The sequence below is a fragment of the Papio anubis genome, chromosome 5 (genome assembly GCF_008728515.1).
Source record: "Papio anubis isolate 15944 chromosome 5, Panubis1.0, whole genome shotgun sequence".
Taxonomy (NCBI): domain Eukaryota; kingdom Metazoa; phylum Chordata; class Mammalia; order Primates; family Cercopithecidae; genus Papio; species Papio anubis.
In genome coordinates, this window is record NC_044980.1 from 33867693 (window position 1) to 33886367 (window position 18675).

The 18675-nt window shown below is 42.6% G+C and overlaps 1 protein-coding gene across 3 annotated transcripts in view; it reads right to left on the reverse strand.

Annotated features, from left to right (window-relative positions):
• Positions 1–6780: 6780 nt before the first annotated feature.
• Positions 6781–18675, reverse strand: part of PRLR (prolactin receptor) — a 142444-nt gene continuing 130549 nt past the window's right edge. For all 3 annotated transcript variants that reach the window (XM_031666102.1, XM_031666103.1, XM_031666104.1), the window contains 3 exons: positions 12727–12839; positions 9413–9545; positions 6781–7683 (listed from right to left, as the gene is read on the reverse strand). In XM_031666102.1, the coding sequence (XP_031521962.1) occupies positions 7491–7683; positions 9413–9545; positions 12727–12796 (396 nt within the window). In that variant the 5' untranslated portion in view covers positions 12797–12839 and the 3' untranslated portion in view covers positions 6781–7490. The remainder of the gene's footprint in view (positions 7684–9412; positions 9546–12726; positions 12840–18675) is intronic.

An 18675-nucleotide genomic window follows, 5' to 3' on the forward strand; every position in this document is an offset into this window, starting at 1 on the left:
CTGGGTGCCTCTCTGAGATGAAGCTTCCAGAGGAAGGATCAGGCAGCAACATTTTCTGTTCTGCAATATTTGCTGTTCTTCAGCCTCCACTGGTGATCCCAAGGCAAACAGAGTCTGGAGTGGACCTCAAGTAAACTCTAACAGACCTGCAGCTGAGGGCCCTGACTGTTAGAAGGAAAACTAACAAACAGAAAGGATCTCCACACCAAAGCCCCATCTGTATGTCACCATCATCAAAGACCAAAGGTAGATAAAACCACAAAGATGGGGAGAAACCAGAGCAGAAAAGCTGAAAATTCTAAAAATCAGAGAGCCGCTTCTCCTCCAAAGTAACGCAGCTTCTCGCCAGCAATGGAAGAAAGCTGGACGGAGAATGACTTTGACAAGTTGAGAGAAGAAGGCTTCAGACGATTGGTAATAACACACATCTCCGAGCTAAAGGAGGATGTTTGAACTCATCACAAAGATGCTAAAAACCTTGAAAAAAGATCAGATGAATGGCTAACTAGAATAAACAGCATAGAGACGACTTTAAATGACCTGATGGAGCTGAAAACCATGGCATGAGAACTATGTGATGCATGCACAAGATTCAGTAGCTGATTCAATCAAGTGGAAGAAAGAGTATCAGTGACTGAAGATCAAATGAATGAAATGAAGCGAGAAGAGAAGTTTAGAGAAAAAAGAGTAAAAAGAAATAAAAAAAGCCTCCAAGAAATATGGGACTATGTGAAAAGACCAAATCTATGTCTGATTGGTGTATCTGAAAGTGACGGGGAGAATGGAACCAAGTTGGAAAACACTCTGCAGGATATTATCCAGGAGAACTTCCCCAACCTAGCAAGGCAAGCCAACATTCAAATTCAGGAAATATAGAGAATGCCACAAAGATACTCCTCGAGAAGAGCCCCTCCAAGACACATAATTATCAGATTCACCAAAGTTGAAATGAAGGAAAAAATATTAAGGGTAGCCAGAGAGAAAGGTTGGGTTACCCACAAGGGGAAGCCCATCAGATTAACAGTGGCTCTCTCGGCAGAAACTCTACAAGCCAGAAGAGAGTGGGGGCCAATATTAAACATTCTTAAAGAAAATAATTTTCAACCCAGAATTTCATATCCAGCCAAACTAAGCTTCACAAGTGAAGGAGAAATAAAATGCTTTACAAACAAGCAAATGCTTTGAGATTTTGTCACCACCAGGCCTGCCTTACAAGAACTCCTGAAGGAAACACTAAACATGGAAAGGAACAACCAGTACCAGCCACTGCAAAAACATGCCAAATTGTAAAGACCATCGATGCTAGGAAGAAATTGCATCAACTAACGAGCAAAATAACCAGCTAACATCATAATGACAGGATCAAATTCACACCCAACAATATTAATCTTAAATGTAAATGGGCTAAATTCTCCGATTAAAAGACACAGACTGGCAAATTGGATAGAGAGTCAAGACCCATCAGTGTGCTGTATTCAGGAGACACATCTCACACATGCAGACATGACTACATAGGGCCTGCTAAAATAAAGGATGGAGGAAGATCTACCAAGCAAAATGGAAAACAACAAAAAAAAAAGCAGGGCTTGCAACCCTGGGGCCCCCTGGATAAAACAGGACTTTAAAACCAACAAAGATCAAAACAGACAAAAAGGCCATTGGCATAATGGTAAAGGGACTAATCTCATCAAGAAGAACTAACTATCCTAAAATTATATATGCACTAACACAGGAGCAATCTAGATTCATAAAGCAAGTCCTAGAGACTTACAAGAGACTCTAGACTCCTACTAATAACAATAATAAGGAGAATCTCTAATCGCATCTGTCAACATTTGACAGATCACCTAGACAGAGCAATATGATATCCAGGACTTGAACTCAGCTCTGCACCAAGTGGACTACACGAAATCAATAAACGTGAATCCATCATATGAACAAAACCAAAAGACAAAAATCACATGATTATCCCAATAGATGCAGAAAAGGCCTTCAACAAACCAACAGCCCTTCATGCTAAAACTCAATAAACTAGAGGTGGTATTGATGGGACGCATTCAAAAATAATAAGAGCTATTTATGACAAACCCCACAGCCAATATCATACTGAATGTACAAAAACTGGAAGTATTCCCTTTGAAAACTGGCACAAGACAGGGATACCCTCTCTCACCACTCCTATTCAACATAGTGTTGGAAGTTCTGGCCAGGGCAATCAGGCAGGAGAAAGAAATAAAGGGTATTCAATTAGGAAAACAGGAAGTCAAATTGTCCCTGTTTGCAGCTGATATTATTGTATATTTAGAAAACCCCATTGTCTCAGCCCAAAATCTCCTTCAGCTGATAAGTAACTTCAGCAAAGTCTCAGGATACAAAATCAATGTGCAAAAATCATAAGCATTCCTATACACCAATAACAGACAAACAGAGAGCCAAATCAAGAGTGAACTCCCATTCACAATTGCTTGTAAGAGAGTAAAATACCTAGGAATCCAACTTACAAGGAATGTGAAGGACCTCTTCAAGGAGAACTACAAACTACTGCTCAGTGAAATAAAAGAGGACACAAACAAATGGAAGAACATTCCATGCTCATGGATAGGAAGAATAAATATTGTGAAAATGGCCATACTGCCCAAGGCAATTTATAGATTCAATGCCATCCCCATCAAGCTATCAATGACTTTCTTCAGAGAATTGGAAAAAACTACTTTAAAGTGCATATGGAACCAAAAAAGGGTCCACACTGCCAAGACAATCCTAAGCCAAAAGAACAAAGCTGGAGGCATCACACTACCTTACTTCAAACTATACTACAAGGCTACAGTAACCAAAACAACCTGGCACCAGTACCAAAACAGAGATTATTCACCAATGGAACAGAATAGAGCCCTCAGAAAAAATACCTCATATCTACAACCATCTGATCTTTGACAAACATGACAAAAACAAGAAATGGGGAAAGGAGGCCCTATTTAATAAATGGTGCTGGGAAAACTGGCTAGCCATATATAGAAAGCTGAAAGTTGATCCCTTCCTTACACCTTATACAAAAATTAATTCAAGATGGATTAAAGACTTAAATGTTAGACCTAAAACCATAAAAACCCTAGAAGAAAACCTAGGCAATACCATTCAGGACATAGGCATGGGAAAGGACTTCATGACTAAAACACCAAAAACAATGGCAACAAAAGCCAAAATTGACAAATGGGATCTAATTAAACTAAAGAGCTTTTGCACAGCAAAAGAAACTACCATCAGAGTGAACAGGCAACCTACAGAATGGGAGAAAATTTTTACAATCTACCCATCTGACAAAGGGCTAATATCCAGAATCTACAAAGAATTTAAACAAATTTACAAGAAAAAATCAACCCTATCAAAAAGTGGGTGAAAGATATGAACAGACACTTCTCAAAAGAAGACATTTATGCAGCCAACAGACACATGAAAAAATGCTCATCATCACTGGCCATCAGAGAAATGCAAATCAAAACCACAATGAGATACCATCTCACACCAGTTAGAATGGCAATCATTAAAAAGTCAAGAAACAACAGGTGCTGGAGAGGATGTGGAGAAATAGGAACTGTTTTACACTGTTAGTGAGACTGTAAACTAGTTCAACCATTGTGGAAGACAGTGTGGCAGTTCCCCAAGGATCTAGAACTAGAAATACCATTTGACCCAGCTATCCTATTACTGGGTATATACCCAAAGGATTATAAATAATGCTGCTATAAAGACACATGCACACATATGTTTATTGTGGCACTATTCACAGTAGCAAAGACCTGGAACCAACCCAAATGTCCATCAATGATAGACTGGATTAAGAAAATGTGGCACATATACACTATGGAATACTATGCTCATGGATAGGATGAGTTCATGTCCTTTGTAGGGACATAAAAAAGGATGAGTTCATGTCCTTCGTAGGGACATGAATGAAGATGGAAACTGTCATTCTGAGCAAACTATCGCAAGGACAGAAAACCAAACACTGCATGTTCTCACTCATAGGTGGCAACTGAACAATGAGAATACTTGGACGCAGGGTGGGGAACATCACACACCAGGGCCTATCATGGGGTGGGGAGAGCAGGGAAGGATAGCATTAGAAGATATGCCTAATGTAAATGATGAGTTAATGGGTGCAGTGCACCAACATGGCACATGTATACATATGTAACAAACCTGCATGTTGTACACATGTACCCTAGAACTTAAAGTATAATAAAAAAAAATTGCCATCCATTGTAAAAGGACTCATGTTTGCAGTCCATGCTATCATTCCACTGAGAAGGCTGTCAATGGCCTCTCTGGGAAACTGTGGTGCAACAGCCCTGAGGCTTTCCAGAACATGATCCGTGCATCTGTTGGTGCTGCCAAGGCTGATGGCAAGGTCATCTCCGAGCTGAATGGGAAGCTCACTGGCAGGGCCTTCCATGTCCCCACCATGGTGTCAGTGGTGACCTGACCTGCCATCTGGAAAAACCTGCCAAATATGATGATATCAAGAAGGTGGTGAAGCAGGCATCAGAAGGCCCCTTCATAGGCTGCAGGGTTATATGAGGGTTCTGGGGGCACTTCTTCTATGATTTTCAAAAATATGGTCCAACATACTACTTTTCTTTAGTGAGCCCCTTTTTTGTGGATCACATTTATTAAAACAGTTAATAATTTCAGAACATTTCTTGCTTTCATTGTTTTGCCTTCAAATATTATAATGCTTGAGGGTAAGGCAATACACACACACACATGCACACACACACACACACACACACACACACACACACACACACGGGCCTTCTGGGCTACACTAAGCACCAGGCTGTCTCCTGTGACGTTAACAGTGACACCCACTCTTCTACTTTCAATCCTGGGGCTGGCATTGCTCTCAACTACCACTTTGTCAAGCCCATTTCCTGGTATGACAGTGAATTAGGCTGCAGCAACAGGGTGATGGACCTTAAGGCCCACATGGCCTCCAAGTAGTAAGAGCCCTGGACCACCAGCCCCAGTGAGAGGACAAGAGCAAGAGTGAGACCCTCAGCTGCTGGGGAGTCACGGTGGCAGTCAGTCCCCCACCTCAGTGACAATCTCCCCTCACAATTTGCATGCAGACCCCCTGAAGAGGAGGTGCTTAGGGAGCCCCACTTTGCCATGTGCCATCAATAAAGTCCCCTGTACTAAAAAAAAATATTGCCATCAAGTCTAAGTTGATATGTTACTGAGTAAGTACCTAAGAAAGATTATTTTGAGCACATTTCCTAAACAAATAGCAGCTAATTAATGTATGTTTTAAGTTAAATACATACTGAGCAATGCTTCTGATAAAAAAATTACACAAAAACGCAAATAAAATGTTCAGGATGTATCTTTTAGAGCCTACTTTCCCAACCTCAGCACTACTTGCATTTTGGACTGGATATTTCTTTGTTGGAGGGGGCTGTCCTATGCTTTGTAGAATGCTAAAAGGATCTCTGGGCTTTATGCACTATATACAAGTAATACCCCCATCTCCCCACTTCCCTAGCTTGTGTCAATCAAAAATGTCTCCAGTCATTGCAAAATATCCTGTGGGAAGCAAAAACAGCTCCCAGTTGAGAACCACTGCTTTTAAGTGTTTTCAGTGTAACTAAATATTAACAACAAAGAACTCTACTTCTGAGCAATTATCTTTCAATGTTGTCATTCTGTACTGCAGGTTATCACTGCATGAGAGTGGAAGTGTCGGAAAATTACCGTGTATTTTAAAATGAACTTCCGTGGCCTGTCACAACACTGTGGGCTGCAGGGTTATACGGGAGTTCTGTGGACACTTCTTTTATTATTTTGAAAAATATGGTCCAACATATTCTTTCACCAGAGAATTTGTTTTCCAGGATCAATGAGAATTTCATATACACTTGCTGATTTCTCTTTTTAAACATATTACTTTTCTTTAGTGAGCACCTTTTTTGTGGATCACATTTATTAAAACAGTTGCTAATTTCAGAACATTTCTTGCATTCATTGTTTTGCCTTCAAATATTATAATGCTTGAGGGTAAGTCAATACACACACACACACACACACACACACACACCACACTTACATAAAATTTGTCATTTATCATGGAAGGACTCATGTCCACGGTCCATGCCATCACTCCGTAAAGAAGACTGTGAATGGCCCCCCTGCACAACTGTAGTACGACAACCATGGGGCTCTCCAGAACATCGTCCCTGCTTCACCACCCTCTTGATGTCACCATATTTGGCAAGTTTTTCCAGAAAGCAGGTCAGGTCCATGACTGACACATTTGTGGTGGGGACATGGAAGGCCATGCCAGAGAGCTTCCCGTTCAGCTTGGAGATGACCTTCCTGCAACCTTGGCAGCACCAGTAGATGCAGGGGTGATAAATTTCTCTCTCTCTCTCTTTCTCTTGCTTGCTCTCTTGCTCTCTCTCTCTCTCTCTCTCTCTCTCTTTCTCTGGGGGGGGTGTGTGTGTGTGCACAGACCATTGGTAGTTTTTAACATTTAAATTATTTCTTTTCTTTTCTTTCTTTCTTTCTTTTTTTTTTTTTTTTTTAGGTGGAGTCTCGCTCTGTGGCCCAGGCTGGAGTGCAGTGGTGTGATCTTGGCTCACTGCAACCTCCACGTCCTGGGTTCAAGCAATTCTCCTGCCTCAGCCTCCTGAGTAGCTGGGATTACAGGTACGCACCACCAAGCCTGGCTAATTTTTGTATTTTTAGTAGAGATGGGGTTTCACCATGTTGGTCAGGCTGGTCTTGAACTCCTGACCTCATGATCTGCCTGTCTCAGCCTCCCAAAGTGCTGGCATTACAGGTGTGAGGCACCGTGCCCAGCCTACATTCTTTATTTTCTTGAACACTGTATTTGTCAAGGATTGCATGGTGCCACCTCACATTATCTTCTTATGTTATAAAAATAACATGTTTAGTAAAAAAATTACCAACGGTGTGTATATATATATTTACACACACAAAAAAATATATATCACATATATGCAACATGTATGTGTACACACACACACACACACACATATATGTGAGTTTGGGGCAAAGCAATGGGAGCAATTGCTGTGGATGCAGAACCAGATGAACCCTTCTAAGAGCTTCTTCTTCCTGGAGCATCTCTGTATTCCATGAGGAGAAATAAAAGAAATCCCAGCTTGCCAAGGAAGAAGGGGATATCGATTGCAAGGGGAGGGCAAGAAAGAAGGGTTGGCAAGGGGAACGTACTTAGAACATTTGTTCCCTAGTGCAAGAGGATGAGGGTCAAGGGAAAGCACAGGAACACAAGGATCCCAAGTGCCAGCCTTAGTGTCATAAATGACTCGATAAAACATGATTTGAAATGCTCAGTTGACAAACATATTGTGAGTTTTCTCATCCTCCTTTTGGGGATCCATCCAAAACCCAAGAAGACTCAAACTGAGTGTGACTATTGGCTAATACATAATGGAGTAACAAATGCCTCACCCACTTTCCTTCCCCTTACCTATGTAAGTCACGTCCACGTAAAGTTCATCCGAGAAACTGCTTCCCATTTGGTTAGTGGCATTGACCATCATGATGTATGTCCTCCACATGGAGGTGTACTGCTTGCCAAAGTGGCAGGAGTTGGGCCCACCAGTTATGTAGTCTGGACATTCATGCATGAGTGTCTCTCTGTAATAAGTAATGTATTAGGAATGAATAATAAAGTAATAAAGAGAGTCTAGTTTTTTCTTCATAGATCAATACCACTGGCCTTTGGGTATCAGAAATTCCAAGCACAAAACCCAGAGCTGACAAATGGTTCCTTAGGCTTCCATGTTATTCTCATTTCAGCTGGGAGTGAGAGAGAGAATAGCATGCTGGAAAGGTTATTTTAGGGCCTCAAGTATTTGGCTTCTGATCAGCACTTCCCTTCTATAAGTGTTCTTGTGGGCTCTGGGACCTATATCCCCTGCTGATAAATACTCGAGCTTTCAATGGCCCAGGCACCACCATACCCAGGTCATGCCCATTGGGTGGCCTCAGGAAATTGGAACTTTCACCTGTCTACACACAGAGGAGCCATGCACAATGCATCAGCTATTTCACATTCGTGTTGAATTACATTTCTCTTTTTTTTTTTTTTTTTTTTTTGGGGGGCGGGGGTGGGGAGACAGAGTCTGGCTCTGTCTCCCAGGCTGGAGTGTAGCGGCGCGATCTCAGCTCACTGCAAGCTCCGCCTCCCGGGTTCACGCCATTCTCCTGCCTCAGCCTCCCAAGTAGCTGGGACTACAGGCGCCCGCCACCGCGCCCGGCTAATTTTGTGTATTTTTTTAGTAGAGACGGGGTTTCACCGTGTTAGCCAGGATGGGCTCGATCTCCTGACCTCGTGAGGCGCCCGTCTCAGCCTCCCAAAGTGCTGGGATTACAGGCATGAGCCACCACGCCCGGCCTACATTTCATTTTTTTAAAAAGGGTTCAAGAGGACAAAAACTGATGTTGGTCCATTTCAGACTGCACCAAGTCAGCAATAAAGTGAAGTGACGTTGAAAGGAGGTATCTCAAGCCCAAGTGGCTCAGTAGGCTGCTCACATTTAGATTCAGGAGCCTCAGCGCAAGACACACTGCACAGGTGTGGAGGCTTGTTCAGTTCTGGTTGCATTTGAGATCCTGAAATCTGATTACATGATGTCCGTTTGGATTTCAGCCAGGATGACAGTTTTGTGTACAACAAAGTGCAGTCATTGGAAAGTGGGCCAGCTATCTCTACCAGCAACTAAATATTTTCCTTTTTGAAGAAGAATACAGCTCTCCCAGGATTTCCAGGAGGGTCTCACTGTGAGCACAACAAAATGTCTGCACAGAGATGATCTGGTTTAGCCCTCATTGCAACCTTAGGTCCAAATATGTCCTCTAGGAGATCGTGGCTCTTAGATCAGAAATGTGCTAAGGAAAAACTCTCGCCTTCTTTTCCCTACAAGGTTCTTTATTTTCTTGAACATGAACCATGTTTGTCAAGGATTACATAGTGCCACTTCACATGATCCTACCTATTTTGAAAAAGTGACATGTCTAGTTAAAAAAAATGCAAATGGCATAAGAATTATAGATGAGCATCTAAGATTAACTACCAATTAAGAAACACTTCTATGGGGCCTCAGGCTGCAACCTAAGTTGTGACAGGGGATTTGAAACATTACTGATATTGTACTGCTATGGCTGGTAACCTTATGTATATTGACAGCTCTTAACAGACATTAACAGGAGAATGTTGGCATGGACCTCAGACTCCCCTTTCCCCAGAGGTATGAACCTTACTGGTGTAAATTCAGGGAAGTGCTGTCACTCAGAACCAGAGTTTCTTTGGCCTGGAGAATGGGAGTACTCATGGGGTTTCATAGGAGAGAAGGGAACTTCTTACCCTTCCCTGTGGTAAGTCAGCGAATAATTGGTAGGAAGTCCTCCATCTGTCCCAGGCCTCCACCAGCAGGTGAATGTTTCCTTATTGGGAGAACGACATTTAAAGATCTCAGGTTTTCCAGGAGGTAACTGTCCTAGAAAAAGCCAGAAACCACTGCATCAATATTGAGGTCCATTTAACCATTTGATCCTTCTGTTGGTGACAGAAACAGATTGATGGGACCCAAGCCAGTGATGAAGCCTCGGGTGAGGAGACCTAGGGTGGATGCTCAGAAATGCCCAGCATCAGCATGCAGCAACACTCCCCTGTGGGCTGCCCTGATGTTGGCAGGGCTCTTAGACAGCTTTGTGCTGGGGTGTGTGTATGTGTGTGTGTGTGTGTGTGTGTTTGCGTACTTCGAGATGGAGATACCAATAGCCTATGTGAGGGCTAGTGACCAACTGCAAAATTTCAACAAAGAGTGAGCCTTAAATGCAAGATAGACACATATGGGTTGAAGAGTGTGTGGTGGCCCTTTTGTAATACCACGAGGTCTGTAAAGCTGATACCCTCCCTCAGTCTAAGGGGACCATACAAAGAATCCTTCCCAGGTATGAGCAACCTGCAGACACTTTGGCGAAACACCACTCTATGGCACTTCTCCACTCTGCTCACCAATCTCCATCTTTCTGCCATCCCCACGCAATGAACTCAACTTGTTCCTGATCTTCTGTCCATTCACTGCATCTCTGAAGCTCCCCGTATCTAGGCGTCCCTTCCTTGAATTTTTTTTTTTTTTTTTGGAGATGGCTCTTGCTCTCTTGCCCAGGCTGGAGTGCAGTGGTATGATCTCGGCTCACTGCAACCTGTGCCTCCCGGGTTCAAGCCATTCTCCTGCCTCAGCCTCCTGAGTAGCTGGGATTACAGGCACACACCACCACACCCAGCTAAGTTTTTGTATTTTTAGTAAAAATGGGGTTTCATCATGTTGGTGAGGCTGGTCTCGAACTCCTGACCTTGTGGTCTGCCCGCCTCGGCCTCCCAAAGTGCTGGGATTACAGGCATGAGCTACTGCGCCTCGCCACTTTTCCTTGATTTTATTCAGCTTTGATCTTGTGACCCAGACTCACAGTCTGTCTCCTCATCCACACCATCCCCACTTCTGAATCTTGGTTTCTAGTCCTTTTTTCTCTTAGATTTTCCTCTCTTTCCTTTTTTTTTTTTTTTTTATTTTTTATTTTTGTGGTGAGGTTGCAAAGGGCTTCCTTTGGATACAGAGGGCTTGAAGAGTGTGTGGCCCTTTTGTAATCTTGTAATCCCATAGGGTCTATAAAACTACAATTTGATGAATCTTTTCAGGGTAGGAGGTGTGATAAGAGGTAGCAGAGTGGCCAGCTCCTCTCCTGGTTCTGAGCAACCACTGCTTTCTAAGAGCTGAACCCAGTTCCAGACTGGACGCTAGAAGGTCTCGGTGAGGTGGTGTGAAAATACAGTACCAAGGTTGTAAAATTTTTAGTTGCCAAATCCCCAAAGCTTTTGACAAGTGGGCCCCCATTTCTCTTGCTTGGATGTCAGGTTCAAAGAGGGACAGCAGAGCCCTGGGAGTTTGCCCTGATGCTGTGGGGCTGGGGAAGTCACCATGCTCGCCTACATGACTTCAGCTGGTCCTCTTTTTTGTCTAGCTGGGTGCTCTAGCACTGAGTTCAGGATATCAGGAGCAGAAAGGAGTGCTTTCAGAGGTGGGTCAGCACCTCTGGGGGTTCTCTCTGTTTTCTCTACTCCTTATGCAGGCTCCAAGGGCAGAGTTTCTAGCTGAGCATCAGATCAGAAACAGCAGGTTAGGAGGAGACCTCAGTGAGGGGAAATGCATGGAAAGAGGGTTCTCTAGGCAGAGTTGGCCAGAAAGAGGAATTTAGCAGAATGGCATGTTGTGGGACACAGGCTAGAGCCCAGGACACCAGACTGGTAGTGTCAGCTGGAGCTCACCTACCCTCCTGCTCACAGGCCCTGCTGAAACCCGTCCTTGCCAGCTCGGGTCAGCTCTGCCAATATTTGTAACATTGCTCATCCTCTAGGGACAATTTATTCAGGATAATGTGTTGCTGGGAGTCACAGCAAGAATGCAAGTTTTTGTTTTGCTTTGTTTTTGTCATGAGTGGGGAGAAGTGTGTGAAGTAGAAGGAAACGTTTATCTAAAAAATCCAAAGCCTATGGTTCCATAATGAGCACACTCAGAAGCCAATTAGGGTGATCATTGATTTCTTGAGTATTTAGTTTCTCTTGTGGGTCATTCTGACCTCCGCTTTCCCCTTTTTCTCTCTCTGAAAGCTTCTCTTTCTTATTTTACTGTTTATTAATAGTACCTTCGGGAAACTCAAGAAAGGAAGGTAGATTTGTAAAATTACAATTAGACAAATGTTTCCTTCATCTACATTAGAGGAATAAGTTAAAATCTCAATGCACAGAAACACAGAGAAAACCACACAGGAACCACACATACAGGTATGTAGATGCCCACACAGAGCCCGCATCAAAAGTACACACACACCACACACACACAGAAATATACACAGGTGCATACTCATGGAAGTACATACTGATACGCACACAGGTACATGCAGAGAAGTGTGCACTTACAGATATCCACAGAACACACACAGACATACATAAAAGTATATATACATACAGGTTCAGACAGAGAAGCATTTACAATCAGGTCCATATAGAAAAGTTAATATATACACAGGTACATATAGAAGTTTGCACACCTAGAAATGCATAAGGGTTGACATACAGAAGTGTATATTCACAGGCACCCCCCCATCTCATTTAGCTGTGGACTTCATTTCTCCTATTAGCACAGATAATAGAGTTGGCTGTACCTGCTTCCCACCATGTAACAGCAACCTCTTATATCCCATCATAGTTTTTCAAAGAGTTTTCATATACATTATTTCATCTGCAGGAGAGGAAACATCACTATCCTCACTTTGAGAATTTGGAAACCCAGAGAGTTAGGTAATTGGCTCTAGGTCACACAGCTAGAAACTGGCAGGACCTGGATTAGAACTCAGGTCTTGTCTTCTTCAGAGCTGTTTTTTTACACTCCTGAAATGAGGACAGAAGGCAGAAAGCACAGTGACAAGATTTTGCATTAATTGCATTAATTTTTCTGCATTAACTTTAATGCAAAATATTGCAAATAATTCAACAGCAGCACATAACACAGAATTTTCATTTTTCATGACAGCATTGCAAGAACATTGCAATGGACTCTCCACCCTGTTGACAAACACCCCAGGCAATGAAAGAGAGCACCATAGTCTCTTACTTACCATTCAGAAGGCAGGTGTTGAGAAAAAGTAGCAGAGTGACAACAGTTGCAGATATCACATTTTCCTTCATGTTGGCTGCCTTCTCTTGCTACAGGAAATGTATCAGAGGTTCACTGGAAAAGAAGGTGTCAGGTAACTTTTGTGAAATGGCAGTCTGGTCAGGCACATCCACCACTTTGTTCTGGGTGTTTGCAACTGATTGTTGCTCCTTGCTTAATGAGAATGACAAAATAGGAGGAAAGGAATGTAGGAAAATGTAACAGGGTCGGATGGTTTGGCACAGAAACATCAATACACACACGCTGGGAAAAATTCCACCACCAGAGGTCCTCAGATGACAAGGTAGACAGTTCAAGGGGAGTCAAGGCAGTCAGTTTCTTTGCACACACCCCAGAGAAAAATTGTTCTCTTTCCACCCCATAGCCACCTAACAATATATCATCCATCTTACGTAACACAGATTGTATGTCCTACAGAAGAATCCTTCTATGAGGGCTCTTGCTCTGGTCCATTAGCCAAAAATTGTCCAGGCCGAAAAATCAGTACCCTTAGTACAATCTCATCCTAACCATGCTGATTCCACCAAACTAGGGAGGCTTTGAAGGTTCAAACTGAGAAGATTCTGGAAGTCTTCTGGGTTATATGCATTACCGCAAAGCGAACCACACAATGAACTCTAGTGAATCTCCACATGGTTTCTTTCTCCTGTTTGGAAAGCCCCATAAACAAAAGATAATAAATTCTGGTAATAATTTAAATCCCTTGGGTTCAGAGTATTAAGTAAATTTTGAACCTGCAGGGGTTGGAGTTTGGAGCAATTTATTATTAGAATTATTATTGTTACCCTTGCGACAACTTTCAAAGCCTCTAAATGTCCTTCTAAGAAAAAGGAATTTTTAAAGACATTTGGAAAAAAGGCTCATTAGTTTTGTTGAACTTCAAACAACTCAGAAAACAATAGATTTGGTGAACTAAGTGTAAATTCTTAGAAATGCACGGCTTAAGTTTCTCTTTAAATTTTTATTGTTTTATTGGTTTTTTGTTGTTGTTGTTTTCTTTTTTTTTTTTTTTTTTTTTTTTTTTTGAGATGGAGTGTTGCTCTGTTGCCCAGGCTGGAGTGCAGTGGTGCAGTCTCGGTCACTGCAAGCTCCACCTGCCAGGTTCATGCCATGCTCCTGCCTCAGCCTCCCGAGTAGCACCTGTTGTTGTTTTAATCAAGGGAAGAACATTCAGGATCAAAGCTTCGCATCGTGGAACATTTGAAATGTCTGAATGTGCTTGATGAGCCCCTAAAAGACCAGCCGTTGCTACTGCTCCTTGTGGGACATACTCAGAAATGGAGAAACCATAGCAACAGTAGAGGTTTGGCCACCCAGGTACCATCAAGTAACTCTTTTATACTGAGGCTCCAGCTTCAATAAAGGATCCTGGTCCAGCAGTGGATCCTGTGAGGTGACCTGCGTTTTGTTCTTTTGGGGACCTTCTACCTGCTCCTGCAAGATTCCTTCCAAACAAATGCCCTCCCAGGGTGCACTTTCTAAATCACCCGCTCCATCTCACCCCTGAGGGTCATTTAATTAAAATCAAGTGGTTAAAGGCTTCTGATGGGTTTAAACTAATGCCTACCACTTCTGGAGCATCTGTTATGGGCAGGCACTGGGGAAAGTTAAGTACCTTAATCATGGAAATCTCATTTTGTTATCACAGCAGTCCTGTGAGGGGGTACAGGTTTTAACAGATGAGCAAATGTAAGTACAGAGATTTAGTACATTGTCAGTCACATGCCCATTTGGAGAAAGACATCTGGGAAACCTGAGAGCCACTGAGAGATCATCCTGACTTGTGGAAAGTCTGTGATGGGGGTGCAATTATTCCCCCTCTGTGGGAGAGATGGTGGTGACAACAGTCACTGATCCAAGGTGAGCAACATCAAGCCTTGGGTGAGTGTGGCATTCTGAGTAGGGTCAGGAGAGCCAGAGCCGAGAGAGCCCTTCTCAGCTACTACCCTACTTATGCCCAAGGACCTCAAATACTGTTGATCTCATGAATCCAGCCTCATCAGGTACATATAGCTCCAAATAGTTCTTTATCCTGTTGATCTGGTGATCTCAGCCTGGCTTAGAGATGAGATTCTACCCACTGGCTGAAGACTTCCTATAATATCCCTTTATTGAGACTTCCTTTCTCTTCTGGGCATTGCACTGACATGCTTAAGATCAACATGCTATAAATCAGACCTTCCTGGTGAGGTTGGGTGCTATCTAGCGAGCTTTGCCAAAGCACCGCTCCATGCATATTGCAAAAGAAACTCTGGGATGGCAAGCAGAGTGGGTCAGGCAGTGGTAGATATTAGATACTGTCATCTGCTTAAATGTTCTCATGTGCTACTACAGGATCAAAGAAACTCTCCTAAATAAAGGTTTCCTATAATAATGTCTTCAGGAAGTATTCTATGAATGAAAAAAACTTCCCTTTGGGATTTCCTGAGACACACCCTGGAATCTAGTTACTACTATGCACTTTCAAATGCCTGAAACCCCCATCACAGGGAATTAGACATACTCACAGTGGTGTCATGGTTGTGTTTCAACAACGATTTCCCAACTCATCCTGCATTTTCCTCCCAGGAAGGCAAACACAATGGGGGTAATTTAACCTTTAGAGAAAGACAATCACAACTTCTCACCCCTAAAGGGGCTATGCTAAATGTTAATTAACTGTAATCACACAAGGAGATGCTTCTCAGCACTAAGCACATCTCCTGTTGACCCACTGCCATTTATTTATTTATTTATTTATTTTTTTTATGGCTGGCAGACACTAAGCTGGAATAAATTAGGTTTTTGTCTCTCTGAGTCCACCCTGCATTGCACTCAAGATCTTGATCAAGGGCTGGCATGGCCCTTCTTATTCTCTCCCAATTGGGACTGGAACATCCAATGAGAGTCCTCATCTTTTTAAGATGTTATAGCAGCAAATGGCTCCAAATATTTGTAGTACAGTTAGCAAAAAGTCAGCCCCATACATCCTAGGGACTATCATCTTAAGCTTCACTCCTCAGCAACTCCTTGGTTGTGACTGAGGGTTAAAAATGCAAGTGATGATGAGCATTTTTTCATGTGTCTGTTGGCTGTATGAATGTCTTCTTTTGAGAACTGTCTGTTCATATCCTTTGCCCACTTTTCGATGGGGTTGTTTGTTTTTTTCTTGTAAATTTGTTTGAGTTCTTTGTAGGTTCTGGATATTAGCCCTTTGTCAGATGAGTAGATTGCAAAAATTTTCTCCCATTCTATAGGTTGCCTGTTCACTCTGATGGTAGTTTCTTTTGCTGTGCAGAAGCTCTTTAGTTTAATTAGATCCCATTTGTCAATTTTGGCTTTTGTTGCTGTTGCTTTTGGTGTTTTAGACATGAAGTCCTTGCCCATGCCTATGTCCTGAATGGCATTACCTAGGTTTTCTTCTAGGGTTTTTATGGTATTAGGTCTAACATTTAAGTCTCTAATCCATCTTGAATTAATTTTCGTATAAGGAGTAAGGAAAGGATCCAGTTTCAGCTTTCTACTTATGGCTAGCCAATTTTCCCAGCACCATTTACTAAATAGGGAATCCTTTCCCCATTTCTTGTTTTTCTGAGGTTTGTCAAAGATCAGATGGCTGTAGATGTGTGGTATTATTTCTGAGGACTCTGTTCTGTTCCATTGGTCTATATCTCTGTTTTGGAGAAATAGGAACACTTTTACACTGTTGGTGGGATTGTAAACTAGTTCAACCATTATGGAAAACAGTATGGCGATTCCTCAAGGATCTAGAACTAGAAGTACCATATGACCCAGCCATCCCATTACTGGGTATATACCCAAAGGATTATAAATCATGCTGCGATAAAGACACATGCACACGTATGTTTACTGCGGCACTATTCACAATAGCAAAGACTTGGAATCAACCCAAATGTCCATCAGTGACAGACTGGATTAAGAAAATGTGGCACATATACACCATGGAATACTATGCAGCCATAACTAAGGAAGAGTTTGTGTCCTTTGTAGGGACATGGATGCAGCTGGAAACCATCATTCTCAGCAAACTATCACAAGAACAGAAAACCAAACACCGCATGTTCTCACTCATAGGTGGCAACTGAACAATGAGATCACTTGGACTCGGGAAGGGGAACATCACACACCGGGGCCTATCACGGGGAGGGGGGAGCGGGGAGGGATTGCATTGGGAGTTATACCTGATGTAAATGACGAGTTGATGGGTGCTGACGAGTTGATGGGTGCAGCACGCCAACATGGCACAGGTATACATATGTAACAAACCTGCACGTTATCCACATGTACCCTAGAACTTAAAGTATAATAATAAAAAAAAAAAAAAGCAAGTGGTGGATCTGAGGAGCAGGTTTTTAGTAAGTTTGCAGCCCCTACACCTTGCCCATGGCTAGCTGCCTTGGTTTCCGTGCTTCCCAATCCTCAAGGACTCTCTTATCCTTATGATCCTCCCCTTAGCTTATTCAAATATGCCTTCCCACCACGCTGTGGCCCACTGTGGTATGAACACCAAGAAAAGTTCCTTCTTCCTCGTGTTGCTCGGCGTCAATGTTGATCCTGTTTAGACCTTCTCTTTCCAAAAGCCTCTCTTCATTCTCCCTTCCATTAAGCCAAGTGTCTTCCACAGAGGCCCACAGTTGAGAAAAAGGCCCAGCAGCTTGTGCTTTTGAGAAACTAGAGCCAGTCTCCCCACATGGAAAATCGGGGCCACACTCCCATGGCCTGGGCTGACCATACTATCCACGTTAGGAGGGGAATGCCATAGGACAGGAGGAAATATGGCCTCATGAGAGTCAAAAATAAACCAGATCTGAGCTCCCAACATGCCACTCCCCACTGTCAACCCCTCATCCTCTGCAATACCCTCTCTTAGACTTCCCCTTTATGTTCTGAACAATGCATTGCCCAAGTCAATCCTGACTGCGAGCAATCTTAGCCCTACCATTCTGTGGAACTTACTTCCAAGACTGGTATCTGGTGATCCCCCTGAGTACAGTCCTCAACCTGTCCTGCCATATCTGTTGCCATAACCTTCTACTCAGGTTTTTGACTCAGTTTTCCTGACTCCCGAAATGGACCTATCTTTAGGGTCCGGAAGTGGGCCCTGCCATCCCTGTTAGGCAGAGATTCTGAGGTTCTTTTTAGCTCTTGCAAACTCAGTTCCTGTATAATCAAGCAAGGCCCAATCCAACATTTGAATTTTGGACTATCACACATATGACATGCACAAATTGTAAGTACAGTCATGTGTCACATAATGACATTTCAGTTAATGATGGACCACATATATGGTGGTGGTCCCATAAGATTATAATGCTGTATGTTTACTGTTCTTTTTCTATGTTTCATTATATTTAGATACACAAACACTTACCATTCTGTAACAAGTGCCTACAGTATTCAGTTTTGTGACAGCTGTATAGGTTTGTAACCTGGGAGCAATCGGCTATGTCATCTAGCCTAGGTGTGTAGTAGGGTATACAGTCTAGATTTGTATAAGTACACTCTGTGATGGTGGCACAACAATGAAATCTCCTGACATATTTCTCAGAACTTAGTCCTATCATTAAGTGACACTTATGACCGTATTCAGCTCAATGAAGTATCACAAAGAGAATATATCTATGTTACCACTAAGGACAAGAGATTGACCACCAATAGCACCCCAGAAATCCAACTTGCACCTCCTCCCAATTTCTACCTACTCCTTCCTGATAGAAACCATTCTTCCAACTTCTAACGGTACGGATTAATTTTACCTACCTTTGATCTTTATATAAATAGGATCATACGATATGCATTTTTTGAGAGTGTGTGTGTCTGGCTTCTTTCATTTCACATTGTTGTAGGATTCATCCTTGTTGTTACATGTAGTTTTACATAATTGATTTTC